Source organism: Dermacentor silvarum, chromosome 6, assembly GCF_013339745.2.
Source record: "Dermacentor silvarum isolate Dsil-2018 chromosome 6, BIME_Dsil_1.4, whole genome shotgun sequence".
Lineage (NCBI taxonomy): Eukaryota > Metazoa > Arthropoda > Arachnida > Ixodida > Ixodidae > Dermacentor > Dermacentor silvarum.
In genome coordinates this window covers 153,648,088-153,669,521 of record NC_051159.1, presented here as the reverse complement: position 1 = coordinate 153,669,521, position 21,434 = coordinate 153,648,088, and the positions used below count along the sequence as shown (strand labels likewise).

Below are 21,434 nucleotides of genomic sequence, written 5' to 3'. Positions count from 1 at the left end.
ATTTTACATCATGATATCTTCCGTGTCTTACAGATCAAGCTACTCTTAAATAATGGTGCTGAGATTGAGCATGTGGACCTGAATGGCACCAGAGGTCTTGACCGAGCCATTGGAACTGGGAACCTTGATGCCATCAACTGCTTCCTGCAAGCAGGGGCTAAGATAGGTGTGTTGCTCTCTCCACTGCCTACTATTAAATTTATGTTCTAATTAAATTATTTGTGTGGTATGTCGTGCCATAGATGTTGGTGTGTATTGTTTATGGTATGTCTATAAATCTCCTTTCAAATGTTATAAGGGTAAATGTCGAGCCCATGAACGTGATTTAAAATAATTTCATCACTAGGTGTGCATTTTCTTATTTCCCATAAACGTTGCTTTTCAGGATCACAAACCTGGGAGATGGCAGCTGATAAACCTGACGTTGTGCACCTTCTGTTGAATAAGCTCCATCAAGATGGAGCTCTTTTATACAGAGTAAGTGTGCCATCTCTTTGTATCTCTCAAAGATGTACCTCTTCTGAAATTGGCGCTGTCACAGATGAGCATTTCAATACTGTACAGCACATCAGCATTTTGCAGCTTCTGATCTCGCGGATGCTTGTAGCAACGTGTTTACACAGACTGCAATGTAAGCTGTGTTCCAATATTCGTTGTAGATGGCTAAATAGGCAGCCAAGTGGACAGTGGCCATCAAAATTACCCTTCCAATTCTGACAAAGCCGGCAGAAATGACAGCTTTGTGAAGACAGCATCAAAGTCAAAAACGATGCGGGCCACTTTTTTGCTTAAACAAGATGGTGGCTGAGCAGAAAGCTTGGAAACTCCATGGGAAGTCGCCTGCATACAAGAAAGCATAGATAAGCTTTCTTATGTGCCTAATGCAGGCTACTTTGCGTTTTCCATAGGCTTGCACACACGAAGTGTTAGAGTGCAGCGATAATATGTGCTTTTCTTATTTGTTTTTTTGTCGACATGAAATGAGGTTTATTAGAGTAATAAAACTCATTCAAGTCCAGTCACAGAGACGTCTTCCAAATGTGTTCCATTACCTGGCCTCGAAGCTGTCTTCCTAGCAGTGAAAGTAGACTGTCTTCAGTGCTGGCGCGAAGTGAAAAGCACCCACAGTTTCAGTAGCTGCAAAACTGAAGCTCTATAGCTGCCACTTTCATTGAAGAACAGAGCATTGTTTAATGAATTATATCAGTGCATTTGTGCGGTGTTGCTTTCTTATTTGTCAGAAAGTTCTTAATTTTTATTCTCTCTTTGGTGCCTGCAGAAAGGCCACATGAAAGATGCTGTCCATCGGTACCAGTACGCCCTTAAGAAGTTCCCTGCATCCGTTGTGGAAGATGCAGAGAGCGGAAGCACATTTCTCCAGCTGAAGCACCAGTTGCTGCTTGGCCTTGCCAAGTGCAAAAGGAAACTGAATGTAAGCAACCTGTATCTAAATGTGAAAGAAAATATTGCATCTTATTGTAGCAGAAGGCTGAAAAACTAGGCCCTACAGTTCTTTTGTAAAGAAAACTTTGCAGCCAAAGAAAAATTTTAAGTAGGCCAGGGTTTTTAATGGCTCTTCAGCGATTCCTTCTAACCCTTCGTCGTTGGCTTACTTGTCATTCGCCGTCATTATTGTTTAGTTCAACTGCACTGCTCGGCAGGCAGTAAGAAAGGCATAAAACCAAAGGAAAATAATATCTGCAAAATACAGCTCTGGCATCGTTGAGGAGTCAAACTCAATTTCATTTCTCATTGAATAGTTATGGCAGCTGGAATACAGTCACTCTAACAACCGAGCTAACCAGGCATTCAACATTCTGTAGCGTTTAGCACTGTATATTTGCTTCGTAGCATTCAACATTGTGACATTCTGCTGCAATCAGCTACATATATGCAAATATTTCTGCTTCTTGAATTTACCTCCATTTCAAAAATTTTCACAGAACTCAATTCATGTGTGCAAATGTCTTACTTGTCCCTCGTTGAAACGGCGTCTGTATTATGCGTTAATTCAGTCCCATCTTAGTTATTGCCTGTTGGTATGGGGGACTACATGCCAATCAAATTTGCATCAACTGATATGTGTCTAAAACAAGCAGTTCGTTGTATTGAAAACTTTGGACCCCGCGATCACACGGCTTCCTTTTTTTTAAACGTGGCCTCTTAAAAATTAATCAACTTTACGAATTCAAGCTCACTATATACATACGAGGTGAACTCGAGAAAAATGCACTCATTTTTTATCAAAGCTACCTGTCAAATAACACCCAATGCAATTTCAGGCATGACCATTTTAGAGTTAAATTTTGCAGGACCAACTACGGTACAAAACAACTAGCATACTTAGTCCCATCCTTCATAAATGCACATCCTAACACGATCACTATTGCGCAGAACTTCAGATCATTGAACTGCTTTAAAAGTGCTACGAAAAAATATTTGCTTTCCCTTTCTGATTGAGACTGTGCCAATTAGTTTCCTGTGTGCTTTATGTATAATTATTTTCGAAGTCAGTTTCATCTTGTGCTTGTATATATTTAGAAACTTGTAAAATGATACAGGTATTTAATGCACGTATGTTTATAATGTATGCTATGTATGTGTAATCCATGCTATTGATATGTATGTATACTATATTTTATGCTGTGCTACCTCACTGTTGAGCAATGTATGGGTGACAAGGCCTCAGTCAGGCAGACAATGTTCTGCCTTTAGCCTTGCCATCCAAGACCTTCACTGTGTCTGAACCAATGCTAAATAATAAATAAATAAAATAAAAAATTAGGTGCTTGTCCAGCTAAACAGCAATTTTATGAAAGGTTTATAGAAGGAAGAAACTTTAAAAGGTATACATATATTGGTTGAGTGTACGATTTGATTCAGTGATCCACGTGAGCTGTTTGCAGCCTGTGTAAATACAAAGCAAACCTAATTTTTACTCTCCAGTAGTTGCAGTGCTCATTCTACCACCTAGATGCAATAGCTGCGCTGCTCCGTACTCTAATAAAGTCCTTTACAGTGTTCTTGATACAATAACTAGCAACACATATATACCTTTACAATCAATCAAGTTTATTTTCACTCTGTAAAAGATACAGAAAGAAGGACTGTGACAAAAAGCTGTTTGTCAGAACAGCTTGACTAGGTCACAGCCCCACAATAAAACGATCATCTAAAATACAAATTGCACACCTTTCACTTTTGTCTTTCAGAGTGCATACATGTTGCTCTTTACTTCAGATAGTTGGCAAGCGACTTATTAGTTCAATTTACGGACATCAAATATTCCCTACTGTTGTAATATAAATATACGCAAAGTCTTACACTTTTCTTTGTGCTACTTCTTGTGTGCAGGAGCCTGATGCAGCCATCTTGGCAGCAACTCAAGCTATCGAGCTTCGACCAAAGAGCTTTGAGGGCCACTTTATTCGGGCTAAGGCATACAAGGATAAAGGGTATGACAAACCTGTTCCTCTTATGTTGGCCATTAACAGCAGCGCCAATGGGCAGCCTTTCTTTCTAAATACTCCTGATATTCTCATTTTATGGTGGTTTACTGGTCCAGTCCCCATATTATTATATAATGCACTTTGTGTCTTTTTCATACTTTCTTGCCCTTCTGGCATTTAGCAGCCTACATTCTTTTGATATATTACAGATGCCAAGCTGAGGCCCAAGCGAACATAGAAGAAGCTCTCAGACTAGCCCCCATTTCGAACCTGGAACAGCGACGAACACTACTGAAAGTGCAAGAGGAAATTGGTGCAGGAGATATTGACCTCTCTGGCACTCAGTACATGTCAACAAGAAGGTATGTGCCTTTCAAGAAGTGCTGTCATCAGACAGCCTAACATTTTAATGCCCACCATATATGCTCTGCCACATTTCTAGTTTGAGATATGCCTAAGACTCGACACTGAACAGAATTCGAGAGATTTTAATGTGCTTTCTGGTTTTCTGTCCTTTATTTCTTGTTTTTTTTCCCTTTTTTTCTTTTCTACTCTGTGCACAATCAAATTAAATCGAGATCCTGTATTGATTATAGGATGAGTATGTTGTGTAGCACGTATGACGCAAAGGTCACTGAAGGCTTAAATATGAGCATATATTTGCATAGTTGAAGCATCAACATAATTATTTAGCATTAAATGACTAAGGTAATTCTTGTACAGCGGTGTATCTTTGTAACTGGTTTAAAGATCAGAACAAGAACTCTTTAACAAAATGTATCTTCAGATATGAGTCATATGACTGGTGCATGAGCTCCTAACCTTAGAGATTAAAAACATTCATGTGTAAAAAATTTAAGCAGGAAAAAGAAAGTTTAGACACATCAAGCAGTATAGCAATGATCTTGTGCCACTGCAATTTTTTATATTTGCCAGTGTTATTCATCTCAGCCAATATGAGTATATCAACAAGCTCCAGTTTGTAAAAGCAAATAAAAGAATTTCTCGTGAAAAAATATAAAGCTAAAAATAGATATTCATGTTTTTACCGATATTATAGCCACGGCAACGTTTTCCTGAGAATGTTGGATAACAATGGTGGGGCTATTACATTGATAGTATACTTCAGGCTGTGCTTGCCTTGTTGCTGTCCCATAAACACTCATGCAGAAATATTTTTTTGCCTTTAAACTTGTAGAATATAGTAGTATTACTGTGGTGTACATTTAGGGAAACGCAAAACAGGAAAACAATTTCAATTTCACCGTTTATTGCTTAAATAAAGACACTTGCACTTATGGTGCTGATATTAATAAGGTTAAACATATATATTTACTGTGCATATACATCCCCATTACATTTGACGACACAGGTAACTATGCCCATTCTTGAATGTACACAACCAGACCGCAGTTGATGTCATGAATGCAGTATATGATGCTGCATGATGTCTTTCACAAGCCTTGGGTGCTTTACAACAGAAAACCTACATGGCTATGCGGCTATATAGCATCCTGCTGCTGAGCACAATCCACGGGTTCAATTCTTTGCTGCTATGGCGACACTCCAGTGGAACCACAGCACAAAGCACTGTACACTTAAGCATGAAAGAGCCCTAGGCGATCGAAGTTAATCTGAAGCCTCCCACTGTAGCACCTTTCATAGCCAAAATGTTGCTTTCGCATGTTTGACCAGACAAATCGGGGGAAAAACATTCCTACAATGCGTTTTAATCTTGTGCACAAAAGCTAGCTCATATTTTTACAGAGTATTGCTCAAAAACAGCTAGACACAGAAGAGATATGCATGCATAGACAAAGAGCTTTATGTTTGTCTGCATGCCTCTTTTGCATCTTGTGGTTTTTGTGCTATCATTGCATTGCCAACTCAACCACGCTTCAACATTAGTGGGCAATTATGTATGCTCTATGGTCACCTTTCTTTTCTGCATACTTTGTTCTCTTCCTAGCTCTCTGGACAACCAGTCAAACTGCACAGGACAGCATGGACCAGGTTTGCGGCATTTCAGTGGACAGCCGGCTCAACTTGGCCTCAGTGCATCTGTGAGTGCAGTCTCCTCCCGAGATGACAACAGCACAGGCTCACACTCCTGTCTGTCTGAAGATGGCATTTAGAAACTGCATCTCTCCCCACGCTTCCCCCATTCTTGCCCTGGCCAAGAAACTCCGTGTTGTAGTATACTGTCACGTAGTGACCTTTTCTTTCTTGGTAGCCATATGCCAGGTCACTGTTCGTACAAGTGCACATATTATGTACGCAGGACGAAAAAAAGGAAGATTGAGTATTTATTGCTGTATCATGTATCTTTCGTCTTTGTACATAACAGCCCAAGTTTCCTGTATTTATGCGGGCAGCAAGCATGGAGAAAAGAAACACACCGAGGTACATAAGGCTGCATTAGCACATGCCAGAACCAGTACACAGACTTGTGTGTACTACTGCTTCTAATAGAGATATCTCCAGTTCTGAGCATTTGTGCAGAGTGGTTGCTTGCTGGCTGTTGATTTGCCACAGCCATCGTGCAGGGGAACACGTGCAAATGAGAAACTATTGCAGTCAGTATGCTTTGTACTCAGTCAAAAGCATCGATTAGAAAGTACCCATCATGTTTATGTGCAAGAAGCCCAAGCTGCGCTTCTATATTGTGTTGTGCAATGATTTCTCTCAAAACACATGAGCTTATTATACAGACATATGGGAGCTGCATTACGAACCTGTCTTTGAGCATTCCTTTTGTGATGTGGCCACTCATGAAAAGTAGCGATGCCTAAAGGCAATGACAACTTCATGGGTATGTTGCGGTCAAGACAAACACTTGAAAAAATTGAAATGGACTTCTCTCAAGTTAGCACTGATGACATCCAAAAGTGCTGTTGGTGACATGCGAATATCATCCCTACGAGGCATGGGGAAGGCACTTAAAGTAACAGCTTTGGTTGGTAATAACAGATACTGCAAGATTCATACTTGGAAAGTGCATAGTCATAAGTGCCTAGCGGCAGGCTATGACCGTGTGGTTCTTGTAGATGCAGCCTTTGCCACAGCTAGTGTTGTTACAGCCTTCTACCTTTCTTGTCTTCTGTTTGGTTGTAGTAGAAGTGTGAAATTAATATAGAACAGCTTAGATCACTGCACTGTTAGGAATGCTGAATGCACCATATGCTGATCAAAAATGATCATAGCATACAGTTTATGTCCCTAATTGATGTTTTACACAGCTGTCTGTTTTGTGTACTATTCTGAATGTAGCCACATATTTTAGGGGCAACATATGGCATAATGCAATCTGTGAAGCTGCCCTTGAACTACTTTAAATGTATCAGTGGTAAAATATTGAAAAAAAAAATTCAATGCACAAGAAAGTATTTATATCTCAATATGCACTCTCATTCGTGTTCATGTTAATGAAATTTACTCAATGGTTGGAATAGAAAGGTCATGAACCTTATGCTTTCAGACTACCTTGATTAACTGTAGCCTAAAGCTAGGCCTTAAGTTAATTAAATTTGAGAACTCTCTATGTAGGCATAAAATGAATAGTACCTTCTTTTCGCTGGACACTTACATGATGTCGTTCCAAACCAAAAGGCTTGGTGTTCAATATGAAAGATCACTCATTGTCATCAATTATAAAAATATACAAAATTAGTTTGTGTGACAGTGTGTTATTTTTTTTTAGGTAGCATTGGTTGATTATTGACTGTTCTAACAAGTGTTAACAGGATTGTAACTTGTAGCACAAGTGCATGCCTTAGGTTTATGTTAGTGAAAACAGAATGCAGCAAGTTTCATCCTTTCTGCTCGTGTAAGCATGTGAGCACACGAAACCAAGTGGCTCAGATTAATGTCACCACAAACACAAGCCACTAATAAAATTGCAATGTGTCCTTGTTAATGTAGCCTAGCTAATTAAAAGGTGTCACAAGTATTTTGCTAATTACTTCCTTATCTTGTAAAATTATAAGCTTGCATTGTGTCCTAGGGAATGTGTACTCAACCACTTTTATTAAACATATTTTGTAATTCCTGCTCGATGCAGTCACCTCTAATGAGGAGAGAACCAACACGAGCGTTTGTAAGTGCACTACCTTTGATTTAGCATAAGCACATTCATTACCACTAGGTTAATTTTAACATATTCTTATGTAAATGCATTTTGCAAGTGAACAATAAGTTCTGAATAATAGAAAAGAGTGCTTATGCTTGTTGCAAATTTTCTGTTCACACTGGAAAATTGGTGAAATGAACTCTTTAATGATGAACTAAATAAATCGGTCAGTGAAATTGACTAATCTAAGGCAGTGTACTATAAAATTGTTGATAACAAAATAAATGCTTTGTGCTAGCATTTCATTCAGTGACTATTCAGTGTAGAAATTCTGGGTGTTTTTTTTTTTTTGCAATTTTAACATTATTTCTGACACAACAAAGGTTTTAACCTTTGCTGTGGTAATTTATTTCACACCAGCAATTTTAATGCTTCAAGTGTTCTAGCTCTGTTGGATATATTAACTCCTAGCTCACAAGCATTCAAGAGCTAATGTCCTTTGGCTGGCATATATTGAGTTTCAAGAGTTGTACACAGTGCTCTCATTTGATTGAAATGCCTGTCTTTTACTTTTGCTTATGCTTGAATAGCATGTTCTTAAACTGTGTGCCTGTGTTGAGAAAAATGTAACATTATATGGTGACTACAAATGCAGCACTTCCACCAGTGCTGTGTTTGTGACACAAGCAAGGAATGCTTGCAGCCGAAGTGTTGTCTATTTTACATCAACCTGTGCTAAGATATGTATGAACCTGATTGGTTAGTTAATCAAACTTTTCCACTATCATGAGCACTAGAATGCTGTACATGTTTTTGACTGTAAGCTGTCACGTAACTTGTGAAACAGGAAGTAAATGCAGTTCCACAGATATGTATTCCATATAACGAAGCCTACTCAAGTGTTGTTCCACTTATTGTATTGCTGGGTGTAATTTCATGAACCCAGGCCTATCTTTTGTATTTAAATGATGTTCCAAATTTTACTTCTGTATATAAGAAGACAAGTATTTCAAACTACGTTTCTTTATTAGAGCAGACACTGCTCTCGTGCAAGCGATGTGTATTACACTTTCTAATAATATTCGTGGAAGATTATTGTTTTGTAAAGGTCATGCACAAAATTGTCACAACTTTATTCTAAGGTTGAAGTACTCTGTGTGTGTGTACATATAAGGGTATTTGTAGATACAGTATACTTTATAGAAAATTATATAGCCTTACACCTGTACTTCTGTTTCACAGTATACACATTGACACAGGGACAGAAAAAAGGAAGTGTACACGGCCATATATGTATTTGACAATAAACTAGATTTGTTTCCTCTGGAAACTCGTTGTGCGTGCTTCCTTATAGTTATTTTTCATTGCAATGTTGCTCTTTACTGGTCCAAGGCACCTTTTTGATGTCAAAATTAAGAACACCTATTAAAAACTAGTGGCAAAAACAATCTCTTGGCCACCTGATTATGTTTTATTACTGGTTCCAACATTGGATCCACTGCATGAATTCTTTTCACCCCTTGTTTACCCATAACATATTGAAACATGCTAGTGGAGTTTGGATGTAGAGGAGATCAAAGCTGTGCTGGCTCACGTGCGGCGGCATGAACTGTTTTCGCTGAGCGATACCTTTGAATTCTTCCTCTTGTAAATAAATGCGATCCATCGTCACAATTCGACAAGGTAGCCCATCGATAAGGTAGCCCTTGTCGTCGCTATCCATCGCTCGACAAGGGCTACATGAGGGACACTGTCTGCTAATGACGGAAGCACAACAGTACGAGCTTTGCCGCAGCCTTCGACTTGTAATTAATGACTTCTGACAAAAAATATTGTTCAAAGATTATATATTCCAGTTTTCTTTTGGAATAAGCCTGCAGCCTTCTAAATAATTTGCAAATACTATACATTCTTCCCCACCCACATTTATGACAAGTGCACAATGCGGCTTTTGTTGGAAATGAACAAAAAGGCGAGAAACAGGCAAGGGTCTTATGTGTTCAATAATGAATGGATGCGCTTAAGTATGCTTCACCCCATTACAAATGTATACTGGGATGAAGAATGTTGCATAAATTGTGTATTAGGGTGTAGCTTGCTGACTCCAAATTTTAATTGTCGTTCACATGATTACGCATGCAAGAGAGTTAGGATCGACGCAAACCTCCTCCCTGGTGTGACGCGGTTGTTGCGTGTGCTGTTCAGTCTGACAACGGGGCGGAGGCATTGGCAAAGATGATAACTGTCCCCCTACCCCTCTCGGCTGGCTAAATAAAAAATCGAAAAACCCGGAACCGCTGTTGTAACACGCGACCGCGCAGCCTGTAACGATGGTGGCAACTGTCATGCCGAGATAATGGCGCGAGTGGAGAAGCTGCAGGGGGGGTGCGACTGTTTTCACAACAAATACTTGCAGGGGCGGGGCCTCGCATCGATGACGTATGACCATTTTCTTTTTTCTTTTTTTTCTCTCTGTTTGGCGGCGTTGGAACGAAGAACACGCTGGGCTGGTGGTGACTAGGCTTCCTCTCTGTTTGGCGGCGGGAACGGAGAACACGCTGCATGGGCTGTTGGTGACTAGGCACAACTGTGGCTGCTGTTAAGGGCTCGATGGTATTCCTAAATAAACGCATCACTGTTTTGATAATCCAAATATAATCTCGCTATCAGGGAGGGAGCAGTCTACCTGACTGGAGCAGTATTTCTTTATTTGGGGTGTTGCAGAGCGCAGCGTAGCAACACCCCAACGACCGCTGCTTCGCATCGGCGCCCGGCATCGGGGCACAACCGACCGCGCCGCCAAACAAAGAGGAAAAAAAGAAGAAAATGGTGATACCAAGAAAAAAAAATCACCGCATATCCACGACGTGAATGATGATGTGTGGGCGAAGCACCGGGGGATCATTCGGGTAAACCAGAGCTACGGACGAGAGAGAGAAAGAGAGCGCGCGTCGGGAATGAACGCCCTTGAGCACCGCAGCGCCCCTAGCTACAGATGAGAGAGAGAGAGCGCGCGCGTCGGGAACGAGAGAGAAAGATAGCGCGCGACGGGAACGAACGCCCTTGTGCACCGTAGCGCCCCTAGCTACGGACGAGAGAGAGAGCGAGAAGAGAGCACAGCTGCGCCTCTAGCGGGAGCGGCGAGTACTAGCGTGGCTACAACGGTGCGACGGCAGACAAGGCTCGACCCTAAGGAGCTTCGCCCTTAAAACAAACTTCTTGCTGAGGCGGGATTCGAACCCGCGTACCCCCCGGTCCCAAAGCGAGCGTCGTAACCACCAGGAAATACAGCCACGCTTCCGGAGCCTGCATTCATGCGAACCACATGATTGCGTTCGAGCGTCGTCTTCGTCGAAAAAAAATGGTGATACGTCATCGAGGCGAGGCCCCGCCTCTGCACGGATTTGTTGTGAAAACAGTCGCACTCGCCGGAAGGCAGTCCGCGTGCGTAATGGTGACTAGACGAGCGGACATGGTTCTTGCCTGGGCTTCGCAAATAAAGTGACTGCTGATTTCCAAGTATTGCAAGTTTCATTGAAACCATGAGCAAGAACTGCACCATCAACAGCAGAAACAGTTTCAGCTATGCTAATGAATATTTCATACTGCCGCTTTAAGTTTGGTGTGGTCATGCACAAATCTCATGAAAACACTTCACCCATCAAGATGTCACGGCCCTAAAAAATGTTCAAAATGCCTCCTTTCCACAGCAAGGCAAAGCATAAACCGCTCTCGCGTCGGCTCGATTACTCTGCGCAGTACTTCGGGACGGATGCTTGCACAGGCAGATATATTATCCTGTGCTTCATATCACTGACATCACTGGGCTCTGTTGCATAAACTCGACCTTCAACGTAGCCCCAAAGAAAAAAAAAAACACCGCATATCCACGAAGTGAATGATGATTGAGTGGGCGAAGAACCGGCTGGGGGATCATTCGGGCAAAACGCCGGAAGCTGGCTTCCGGTTCCGGCTTCCGGAAGACGGAGCGTAGTGTACATATTATATATATATATATATATATATATATATATATATATATATATATATATATATATATATATATATATATATATATACTGTACATGTGTACAGTATATACAGCGCTTATATAGCCCTTGTGCACCGCAGCGCCCCTAGCTACCGACGAGAGAGCGCGCGTCGGGAACGAGAGAGAAAGAGAAAGAGTAGGGTGCCTCGATGCCCAGCGCCGCCGTCCAGGGTGGAGACAACCCCGCTGGCGCCGCCATATTGAGTCACACGAGCTGAGACTCAGCTACGCTTGCGTTCATAAATAGTGTTACTCGCGGCGCACTTCCAAGTGCTTTGCCTTGATGAGGATTTTTTTATCGGTAACGCATCTGCACATCTTTATAACCAATAGCCGTTAACTCGTCGAAGGTCCAAGACGTAAATGTATGGCGCCGGGAACATGCCCTAAGTTGCCTAATTCAATTTACATTTAACATGCCGTGTGTATGTTTGAAATACGCACTTTTTTTTGCACTTCGATGCTTGGTATATAAGGTTTGCGACCCCCTGTGTGTGGAAGTTTTTGTTTTTCGCTGTTGTATTTTGGTTTACACGTCACTCCTCCTTTACCGTAGCCAGCCACTCGCGCACGGCGGTTAGTTTCCCTTGCGTTGCGCGTGCTCTGCGCGTTCGTTGCAATTATTTGACGATATATACGCGCAATTTTGCTTTTTCTTGCCCCACAAAAACTGTGCTGACAGGATTAAGCTGGTGTAAAAATAACTGCGATGTGAAAATAAGGTTTAGTTAGTGCTGTAGAGAAACATGTAACGTAACTTGTCTGTGTCAATCTTGCGTAGTACACACAAGAAACCAAACGATGCACAAAATACATTTACTTATGATGTCTAGTACAATCAATCATGAAAGAGATATGTACATGAAAACTTATATGTACTGTGTGGCGCCTGGAGGTTATGTTGAAAGACGAGATAAAAAAAAATTCGCAAGGTAGGCGCGACACACAATTCGGGATAGTGAGAGTTTTTTTTTTAATTTATTCATTACATGGGGGGAGGGGTTTCAAGTGAGTACATCAACCTTATTACACACTATATAAATCGGAAACAAGAATGCAAACAAGAAAACGCAACCGCGGGCAATATTAATCAAGATATCCGGCCAGAATACATCAGCTACCATCGACTACGTCGCATCAGCCAAACACATCGATGGCGTATAAATAACCATTAAAACACTGATAACTACATTGAAAAAATAAACAACACTTCATGCATATCGCGTACAAAAACCGTAAATGAAACTAAGACAGTCAAATACAGATTAGTAATGTTTTTCACTTCGAAAATATAGTCCATGATGATGTAGCGCTGTTGACTTTAACAGACGGCGCCCATCCTGTCGGTTTCCCTCGTACTGGTCCTCTTCAAAGTGTTTCTAAGTACAAGTAAAACAACAAAAGTGATTATGGATATGAAAAGTTGCCTTGTAAATACAGAGAACCCATTACAGTGCTTAAAAATAAATTTTCGCAGAAGTAACGCTGTATTACCTCGCTTCACACGTTTCGAAGAAATGCACAGGCTACAACAGACACCATGCCAGAAAGCGCCGAAACATTTTGGTCCCATGATGCCCCTTAACTCTACTACACCTGGGCATACCGTGCAGAGGCATTTAAAGACCGTCACAGTACCCACTACGATCGGGAATGAGCACGAATAACCATCGGCTTACGAGCACCACGCTACAAATATATTCGTCTAAAAAATCAGCTATATAACGTAACAACCTGAGATCCGCAAGATATCTGCTGACAATAGAGAAAATCACAATGCTTCGCTTGCCACGTACACAACAGCCGCTCTCCCCAGAAGAAGCACTGCGTTCTTTAGTCCCAGATAACCAGTAGCGAAAAAAGAAACTGAGGGGGAAAAAAAAAAGAAACAAGAGACACACGATGTGTGCTTCCCGTAAAAAAGTAAAATAGGTGGTTTACATGACGATTTGTAGCTAATGTAAGGCTATTTCGCGGCGAAGCATTTTCGTCAGTTCTTAAAATAAGGGTACTACTCGCATAGACTGCGCTGATCAAAACGGCAAAAGCCTATGCGACGCGCGCTCGCAAACCATAGGCTACTCAGCATCGGTGCAGTGCTTAGTTCGTGAGCGAACGTAGGTACGTGAGCGAGGATCAGAGAATACTTTCTTATTTATGAAAAACACGATGCGATAGTCTTTCTTGACACTTACCTCGCAAATGTAGGAGCTATCCGTTGCCTTCCAGTGATACCGCTTAACTTGGGCTTCCCATCTCTTCCTTCGCTCTGGGTCCCGGGGGGGAAGCGTAAACAACGAAGCCCTTTACGCGTCGATCCGGTGCACTTGGGAACACAACAGCCCGTCATGCCGACTCGATGCACTTGACAAGCTTGTCATTCATGCGTCTGAAGACTGTCCAGCAAGTAGAAGCGTCAGCGAAGCATCCGCGCGCACTGTGTCTCGAACTAAGCACCGGCACCAAGCACTCGCAACCGCTCGCTGTGACTCAAGATGGCGTCGCAGCGAGAAAGCGGCGGCGCGGGTGCGGTCAAATGATGGCACCACCCTGAACGGCGGCGCTGGCATCGAGGCACCCTAAGAAAGAGAGCACAGCTGCGCCTCTAGCGGGAGCGGCGAGTACTAGCGTGGCTACGACGGCGCGACAAGGGAACAAGGCTCGACCCTAAGGAGCTTCGCCCCTAAAAGTCGAGCGGAGTAAGGTCAGGGATCTCGGCGGCCAAAACTGTATCCTCGCGAGAGTGCGGGAAAAACCGAGATGTCCAGCCGTTGGGTCGTCATGGAGAGCTTGTAGAACCTCTGGACGCAATGCTGAGGGTACCACGAGGAGGTAGTTGGCTCGGAGAGGCGAGAAGTTCTTCTTTAGGAGAATGTCGTTTTGCAAGAAGAACGACGCCAATCCTCGCCTGAACGCCTTCGGCACAATGACGGTCTTGCCTTCCAGGTAGTCTACAAGGCTCCTTAGTTCCGGGTCGGCTCGCTGTTGTTCGGCGAATTCGTCGGCACTGATGGGTCCCAAGAAAGTGTCGCCATCCTGGTCGTCTTGTGGCGGCGGTTCGACGGGGGCGCGAGACAAACAATCGGCGTCAGCGTGCTTTCGCCCGGATTTGTAAACGACGGTGATGTCGAATGCTTGAAGTCTCAGGCTCCATCGTGCGAGGCGACCTGAAGGATCCTTCAAGTTAGCTAGCCAACACAAGGCGTGGTGGTCGCTTACAACTTTAAAGGGCCTGCCATAGAGGTAGGGGCGAAACTTTGATGTAGCCCAGATGATGGCGAGGCACTCCTTTTCTGTTGTGGAATAATTTGCTTCCGCCTTCGATAGCGACCGGCTAGCGTAACTTACAACCCTTTCTAGTCCGTCAGTCCTCTGCACAAGCACGGCGCCGAGTCCTACGCTGCTTACGGCTAGCTCGCTGGTCCTTGGTGACGTTGGCGTTGTCCTCCGGTTTCGGGCTTGGATCGCGGCTTTGCGGGGGCGTTCGCTGCATGAACGCAAGTCATTGCGGTAAAACCGAGCTTCATCTGTCCAAATTATTCTGTGTAAGAAGTCCTTTTATTCATCTATTTTGGTGAGGCCCCAACTGCAGAAGTCAACCCGCCTTTCAAAGTCCGCCTCACTTAGGTCCTGGTAAGGTAAATTTGATAGGGATGGATGGACCTTATACTTTCTTAGCACATTTGCGACTGTTCCAACGCTGCGACCGCACTGATCGGCAATATGTCGGGTGCTGAGTTGTGGCATCGACGTTAGGTACGCGACAACGTCGATTTCAAAGTCTTCATCAACGATTGTCTTCCTGGTCTCTCTCGGACGATGGACTGACCCGGTTGTGCGAAAGCGCCGAAACACGTTTATGAAGGTAGGCCTAGTTGAAAGGGGACGGTGTGGGTGGCGAGCCGCTTACAGCAGCATTGTCAATGAAGCGTTACCATTCATCTCAGCCATTGCAAGTACCACGTCTATTTTTTCTTCGGTAGAATACCTCGTCCCGCCAGAAGCAGCCATATTAGCATGAAGGGACTTCACATGGATATTCTTGGTTATCCTTCCGTACAGAGGCGCCGCTATTCCAGAAGCACTCTAGTAGATGACAGTGAAGCTAACGCGTTCACAAGATGGTGTCCCGGTGTGATCTCAAGTAATACAAAAATGCGCCGAAAAATTATCTCCTGTTATCGCGTTTAACAGGATCATACGTACTGCGTACGGCACACCGCGCTGTCATATCTTGATTTCGCCAGCCGAGAGGGGAAGGGGAACAGTTATCTTTGCCTATGCTTCCGCCCTGTTGTCGGACTAAACGCCGCACGAAACAGCCGCGTCACATCATGCAGGGAGGAGCTTTGCGCCGATCCTCAATCTCTTGCATGCGTAATCATGCGAACGACAATTAAAATTTGGAGTCTGATATCTCGGACCACCGACATATGCTATAGAATAATTCTTCCAAGTGAAACCGTGTAGAAACACGACTGCCTCTAACTTATTAACACAAACATACACACTTACTGCAGTCAATAAAATGTTAATTATTCAATTTTAGTTAATTAGGCTGCTGACAGCGATAATTATCATCTCACTTTGTGTCCCCCTGGCCACATAACTTATTTGCACAGGTGGTCATCGCGTGCCTTCCAGTGCCTAATTTTAAGAAATCCACAAAGCCTAATTTTGAACACCCGGTATATGCGTGAGGAGTCCGAGCAGAGGAATGCCCATGTTTACATTGCCGAACATGTACATTCCGCGCGACGCCGACCGCCATATAATACTACGCATCTCTATGACAGTTCACGTTCGGGGACGTTCCGCTTAATTTGTTTGGGTGATGCCTGGTGCGGCATAACCAACGCGTTAATGCCGTCATAGGCAGCGGAGGGTAATTGGCTACGCGTGCATGCTTAATTAATGCATGAGTGGCGCATCCGCGCGTTTTGGGTCCCCTGTAGTCACCTTCCATCCTCACTGGTTGGGTGCTTATCCTGCAGGGTGTCTCATATTGCTTGTTATCCCACTTTTAGTATAGGCTTAGCCATTGCTGGCCTTTGCTTAACGCCTCCTTTCTGAGTATGGCGTATGGGGAACGGCGAAAGCAGACAGGGCTCGTAGAATGCTTTGCGCCGGCGCGCCAATTGTTATCGTGGACACTACCCGTTACACTATTGACGCAGCCAGTCACCAATCGCTTCTCTGGAAAGCGCTATAGCTGTTCGGCGCACGGTAAGTCCTCAATCATTTGTTGCTATTCAAAATATTCAAATGATTGAATACCTCACCAGAGAAAGTGTAAGAGTGGGGTTGAAGATTAATATGCAGAAGACAAAAGTAATGTTCAGCAGCCTGGCAAGGGAACTAGAATTCGTGATCGTCATTCAGCCCTTATTCTGTGCAGGAATACGTTTATCTGGGTCAATTACTCTCAAAGAACCCTAATCATGAGAAGCAAATTTACAGAAGAATAAAAGTGGGTTAGAGTGCATACGTCAGGTATTACCAAATCATGACTGGAAGCTAACACTGTCATTGAAAAGAAAAGTATACAATCATTACATTCTACCGGTGCTAACGTATGGGGCAGAAAGTTGGCGTTGACAAACAGGCTCGAGAACAAGTTAAGGACCGCGCAAATAATGATGGAACGAAACATTCTAGGCGTAACGTTAAGAGACAGGAAGAGAGCGGTGTGGATCAGATAGCAAACGGGGATAGCCGAATCTATTTGGCATTAAGGGAAAGAAATGGAGTTGGGTAAGCCATATAATGCGTAGGAGATAATTCCGGTGGGTTATTAGAGTTACATAATGGGTGCCAAGTGAAGGGAAGCGCATTCGAATACGGCAGAAAATGAGATGGGGTGACAAAATTAGCAAATTTGCAGGCGGAAGTTGGAATCAGCTAGCGCTAGACAGGGGTAATTGGAGATCACTGGGCGATGCCTTCACCCTGCAGTGGACACAAAAATAGGCTGATGATGAGGCCTATATATACAGGCCGTCACAATGTTGGCGCAGCCAAGTCCACTCACGTCTCTGAAAAGTGCAGATTCGGCGCATACATCACTCCCCATTTTAATAAATGTGCTGCCGTCAGTGCACGCCACGAATAAACGCACATGCGCAGATTGGCTTCCGCTGACAAAGAGGTAAGCTTATAACCCATTACAGTGTCAGAGCTGGTTGGGCGCATACATAATATCCCCATGCCAACACATGTACTCACGTCAATGTACGCCATGAAGAAACGTACATGCGCAGATTGGCTTTCGCCATGGAAAAAAAATTCCAGCAGAGACTCTCTTGAGTTGTATGCGTAAGCATTGTGTTCTCGTACAAATTTTCCCTTCGAATTTCTTCCTTCTTGTAAATATCCATGGTCCTTTTTGTTTCCATTATTTGCATCCAATTCACTGTCTCTACTTCTCTCACTTTCTTTCTGGTTGTCTATTTACAATTTGAATTATCCTGTACTTGGTTGCCAACTTGACCTCTTCCTCCATTCTGTGTCCACGCTATTCAGGTACAGATACTTGCGCACTTTAGCCGCCCATTTATTTTCATCCATGTTCCTGAGTCTTTCTTAGAAACTAATTTTGTTCTTTGCTTCTCTGACTTCAAAAGAGGCCCAACCCATGTCACCTTGCACTGCCTCATTTGTGGTTTTCCGTGCGCTCCCAAAGCCAACCGACCTACTGATCTTTGGTTAACTTCCAACCCCGACAAGATATCCGATTTTAAGCATAGAATAGCATTTGTGAACGTTAGCGCTGGCACCATTACTCCTTTCCAGATTCCACGCACCACCTCATACTTTATTGTGGCACTACGTAATTACTCGTCTCTTCATTAATGATCATAATGGCGAATTTCTCTGTGCTAAGCTTAAGGCCTAGATTTGTCGCTGCGTTGCCACAGATATTCGCAAGTGTCTGTAAATATCTTGTATTGCACGCTAGTAGCACTAGGTCATCCGCATACATCAGTCCAGGGACCTCCTGTTGCACCATTTGTCACACATGTAGGATAAATCAAACCCTAATTCACTGTTTTCCAGTCGTCTTTCTATGCCCTTAACATAAAGCGTGAACAACAATGGAGACAGAGGACATTCTTGCTTCAGTCCTTGGTGAATTCCCGCCACGTCATTGCCTTTTCGACCTTCCCGTACAACTTGTACTCGGTTGTCTCTATACATATCTCCCTCAGCAGATAGCAGATCCACGAAATCATCATTTATGCCTTCGTGCTTAACAATATCCCATAACAGTTCCCTGTCTACGTTGTCATAGGCTCCTTTAATATCTAGAAATGCTATCAATAAATGTATATTCTGAGCTACTGAAATCTCTATGCACTGAGTTAGTACAAATGATATCCTCTAAGCGTCTGCCTGGCCCGAACCCATCCTGTAGTTTCCCCAGTACATCATTTTTTTTTTCCACCGGCCACTTTGACTGTTCTAATTTTATGGCTTTCATTGCCATTCTGTAAATCACCAATGTTACGGTAACTGGCCTGTACGAGCTCGTCTTATCCCTATCTCATTTGCCTTTGTAGATGAGGTTCATCTTGCTTTCGCGCCATCCAACCGGAATTTTCTTCGTTCTGATCACTTGCTCTATGGCATTAGTCTGCAATGCCTTGCTCTTTAGACCGAGATTTTTGATTAGCTGTATTGGGATTTCATTGGGTCCTGCTGCCGTGTTATTAGGGACATTTTCTGCTGCCTTTTTCCAATAAAATTTTCCATGCTAAATTTTAATCTCTCAGGCTTCTCTGTTATTGCTGGATCTGTTGTCTGGACTACTTTTTCTTTCGTGCCCAAGTTATCCCTAATAACGTCTGTGACGTAACGCAGCGCATCGTCTCCTTCGTAGATGTTACCGTCTTCATCCCTTATAGCCGTTTGCGAGTTTTATTGCGATAGCAATTATATGGACACTCCAAAGCAGATTTCTGCCGTCGGCGTCGCTGTCGTCGTCGCCGTTGCCGTGAGGTTCCGTATGACGTCAGTGGAGATGAAATCATCGCCGCGCGCCGAACGCTGTATGTGCGAATGAAAGGGCGCGAGGGACGCGCGCTTTCACGGGGACTGAACGCACGGCAAAGAAATAACGCGCGTTCTGCGCCGTGCTCACTTAAGGGCTGCAGAAGTAGGCGTCTCTTTCCTCCTTTACAATCACCATATATGTAGAACAAACGCGCCTTCTTCCGACGCGCGAAAGGCCGTGGCGGGGAGGGGGGGGGGGAGGGAAGGAAGGGAGGCGACGTTTAGCTGCGGCATCAAGTGCCTATTTATATCAGAGGCTCCGGCAACAGTCACCAACACCGTACGCATTTTGTGCGAACGCGGGCAAAACGCCGACGGCGTCGACAACAGTTCTGCGTGTTGCCGGTGCTGCATGCTGCATGTCCAAGGTTATACACCTGATAAAGCTACTATCATTACTCCGTATAGCTCTCTACAAATTTGCTATCGCAATTGATGCTTCGCCTTTCAGGTGAAACTGCGACAACTTTTTTTAGTTGGAGCTCCGAGTGCTTTTATATATTGGTCCAGAATCTTTTGGGGTGCCTTTGTCTATTTTGTGGATGTTATGCACCCAACGTTCACTTGTGCATTTAAGCTCCCTCGCCACCCATTTCTTTTCTCAGTATTTGTTCTAAGGAACACATCTTCGTGTTATCGCAACTTTTTGGCTTCTCGATGAACCCTAGACGCCGGCGCTTCTATAGTTTGCTTTATTTCCATGTTCCACCACTTAGGTAGTTTCGTCTTTCCAATCCAACAATTTCTTTACCGTGTCTGTCTTATTTCCTGCTGTATAACGTCTACCAGTTCCTTATGTTCCCATACTGCTGTAGGAAAAGCCTTAATTTATTCTCTATGTTTTTTTTTGCGATCTCTGTTATTTGCTCTTCATTCATGTTTTAAAAATCTGGTGTTATTGGTTCGTGTTTTGCGTTAGTATATCTCCCAAACTTTAATGTTAAACGTCTATGATCGCTACGCAGGTTATTTTTTTTTTTTCCATTTTCATCTATTATCATTTGGTCTAGTTGTTCGTAGACCATTTCTGAGACTAAGGCGTAGTCGATACATGGCTACCTGCTTCCGCATTGCCACGTTACCTGTTCATGATACTTATTCTTCCTGTTAACTATACTATAAGGTTCTGTTCATCACACAAATCCAGCACAAGAGAACCGCTGTAATCAGTATATGCGTCTAAATCGTCCATGTGCGCCTTCATATCTCCCACTAAATTTACCTGGCCCGATTTCTTGAACTCATCAATATCGCTTCTAATGCAATCAACCAATTCCTTATTTTTTCTCTGCTATGACTACCTGTCCATAGGTAAGCTACTCCCAGCCACATCTTTTTGCCTTGCCATGTGCCGCTAATCCATAAATGCTCCTTGCCTGTCTCTTTTATCCTTGCCACTTCAGACCTCACCTAATTAGTATGCCTACGCCTCCGCCTTTCCTTGACCCGGTCATTCTGTTGCATCCTTCCCATACAAAACTGTTAATATCGGGCGGCTGCTCCAAATCTCGTAGGTGCGTTTCGGTCAAGACGTACACACTAATCGCTTCGTCATTCAGCTGCGTTTGAATTTGCAGCCATTTTTCCTGCTTGCGACCACCCTGCATGTTTATGTAACAAATTTTACCTTCTCTACTCTTATTCTTTGTGCGTCCTTCCTAGCTCCTTGTGGTTTAATTCTGACCTTTACTGGTGTGTCGATACATTCAATACTTCATCTTGCTTCTTGATTGCCTGGGGTCCGCCTAAAAAAGCTACGGCCCGCGCCGCGAATCGACGTCCAACTGGTGTTTCTACACTTTCGCTAAAATGT

General features: G+C 43.4%; 1 protein-coding gene across 6 annotated transcripts in view; it reads left to right on the top strand.

The window, feature by feature from the left end:
- LOC119456274 (protein TANC2-like) overlaps nucleotides 1-8,848 on the top strand; it is a 271,072-nt gene extending 262,224 nt beyond the window's left edge. For all 6 annotated transcript variants that reach the window (XM_049669656.1, XM_049669659.1, XM_049669660.1 and 3 more), the window contains 6 exons: nucleotides 34-166; nucleotides 386-477; nucleotides 1,280-1,432; nucleotides 3,355-3,455; nucleotides 3,659-3,811; nucleotides 5,419-8,848. In XM_049669656.1, coding sequence (XP_049525613.1) covers nucleotides 34-166; nucleotides 386-477; nucleotides 1,280-1,432; nucleotides 3,355-3,455; nucleotides 3,659-3,811; nucleotides 5,419-5,584 — 798 coding nt within the window. In that variant the 3' untranslated portion in view covers nucleotides 5,585-8,848. The remainder of the gene's footprint in view (nucleotides 1-33; nucleotides 167-385; nucleotides 478-1,279; nucleotides 1,433-3,354; nucleotides 3,456-3,658; nucleotides 3,812-5,418) is intronic.
- The last annotated feature ends 12,586 nt before the right edge of the window (nucleotides 8,849-21,434 follow it).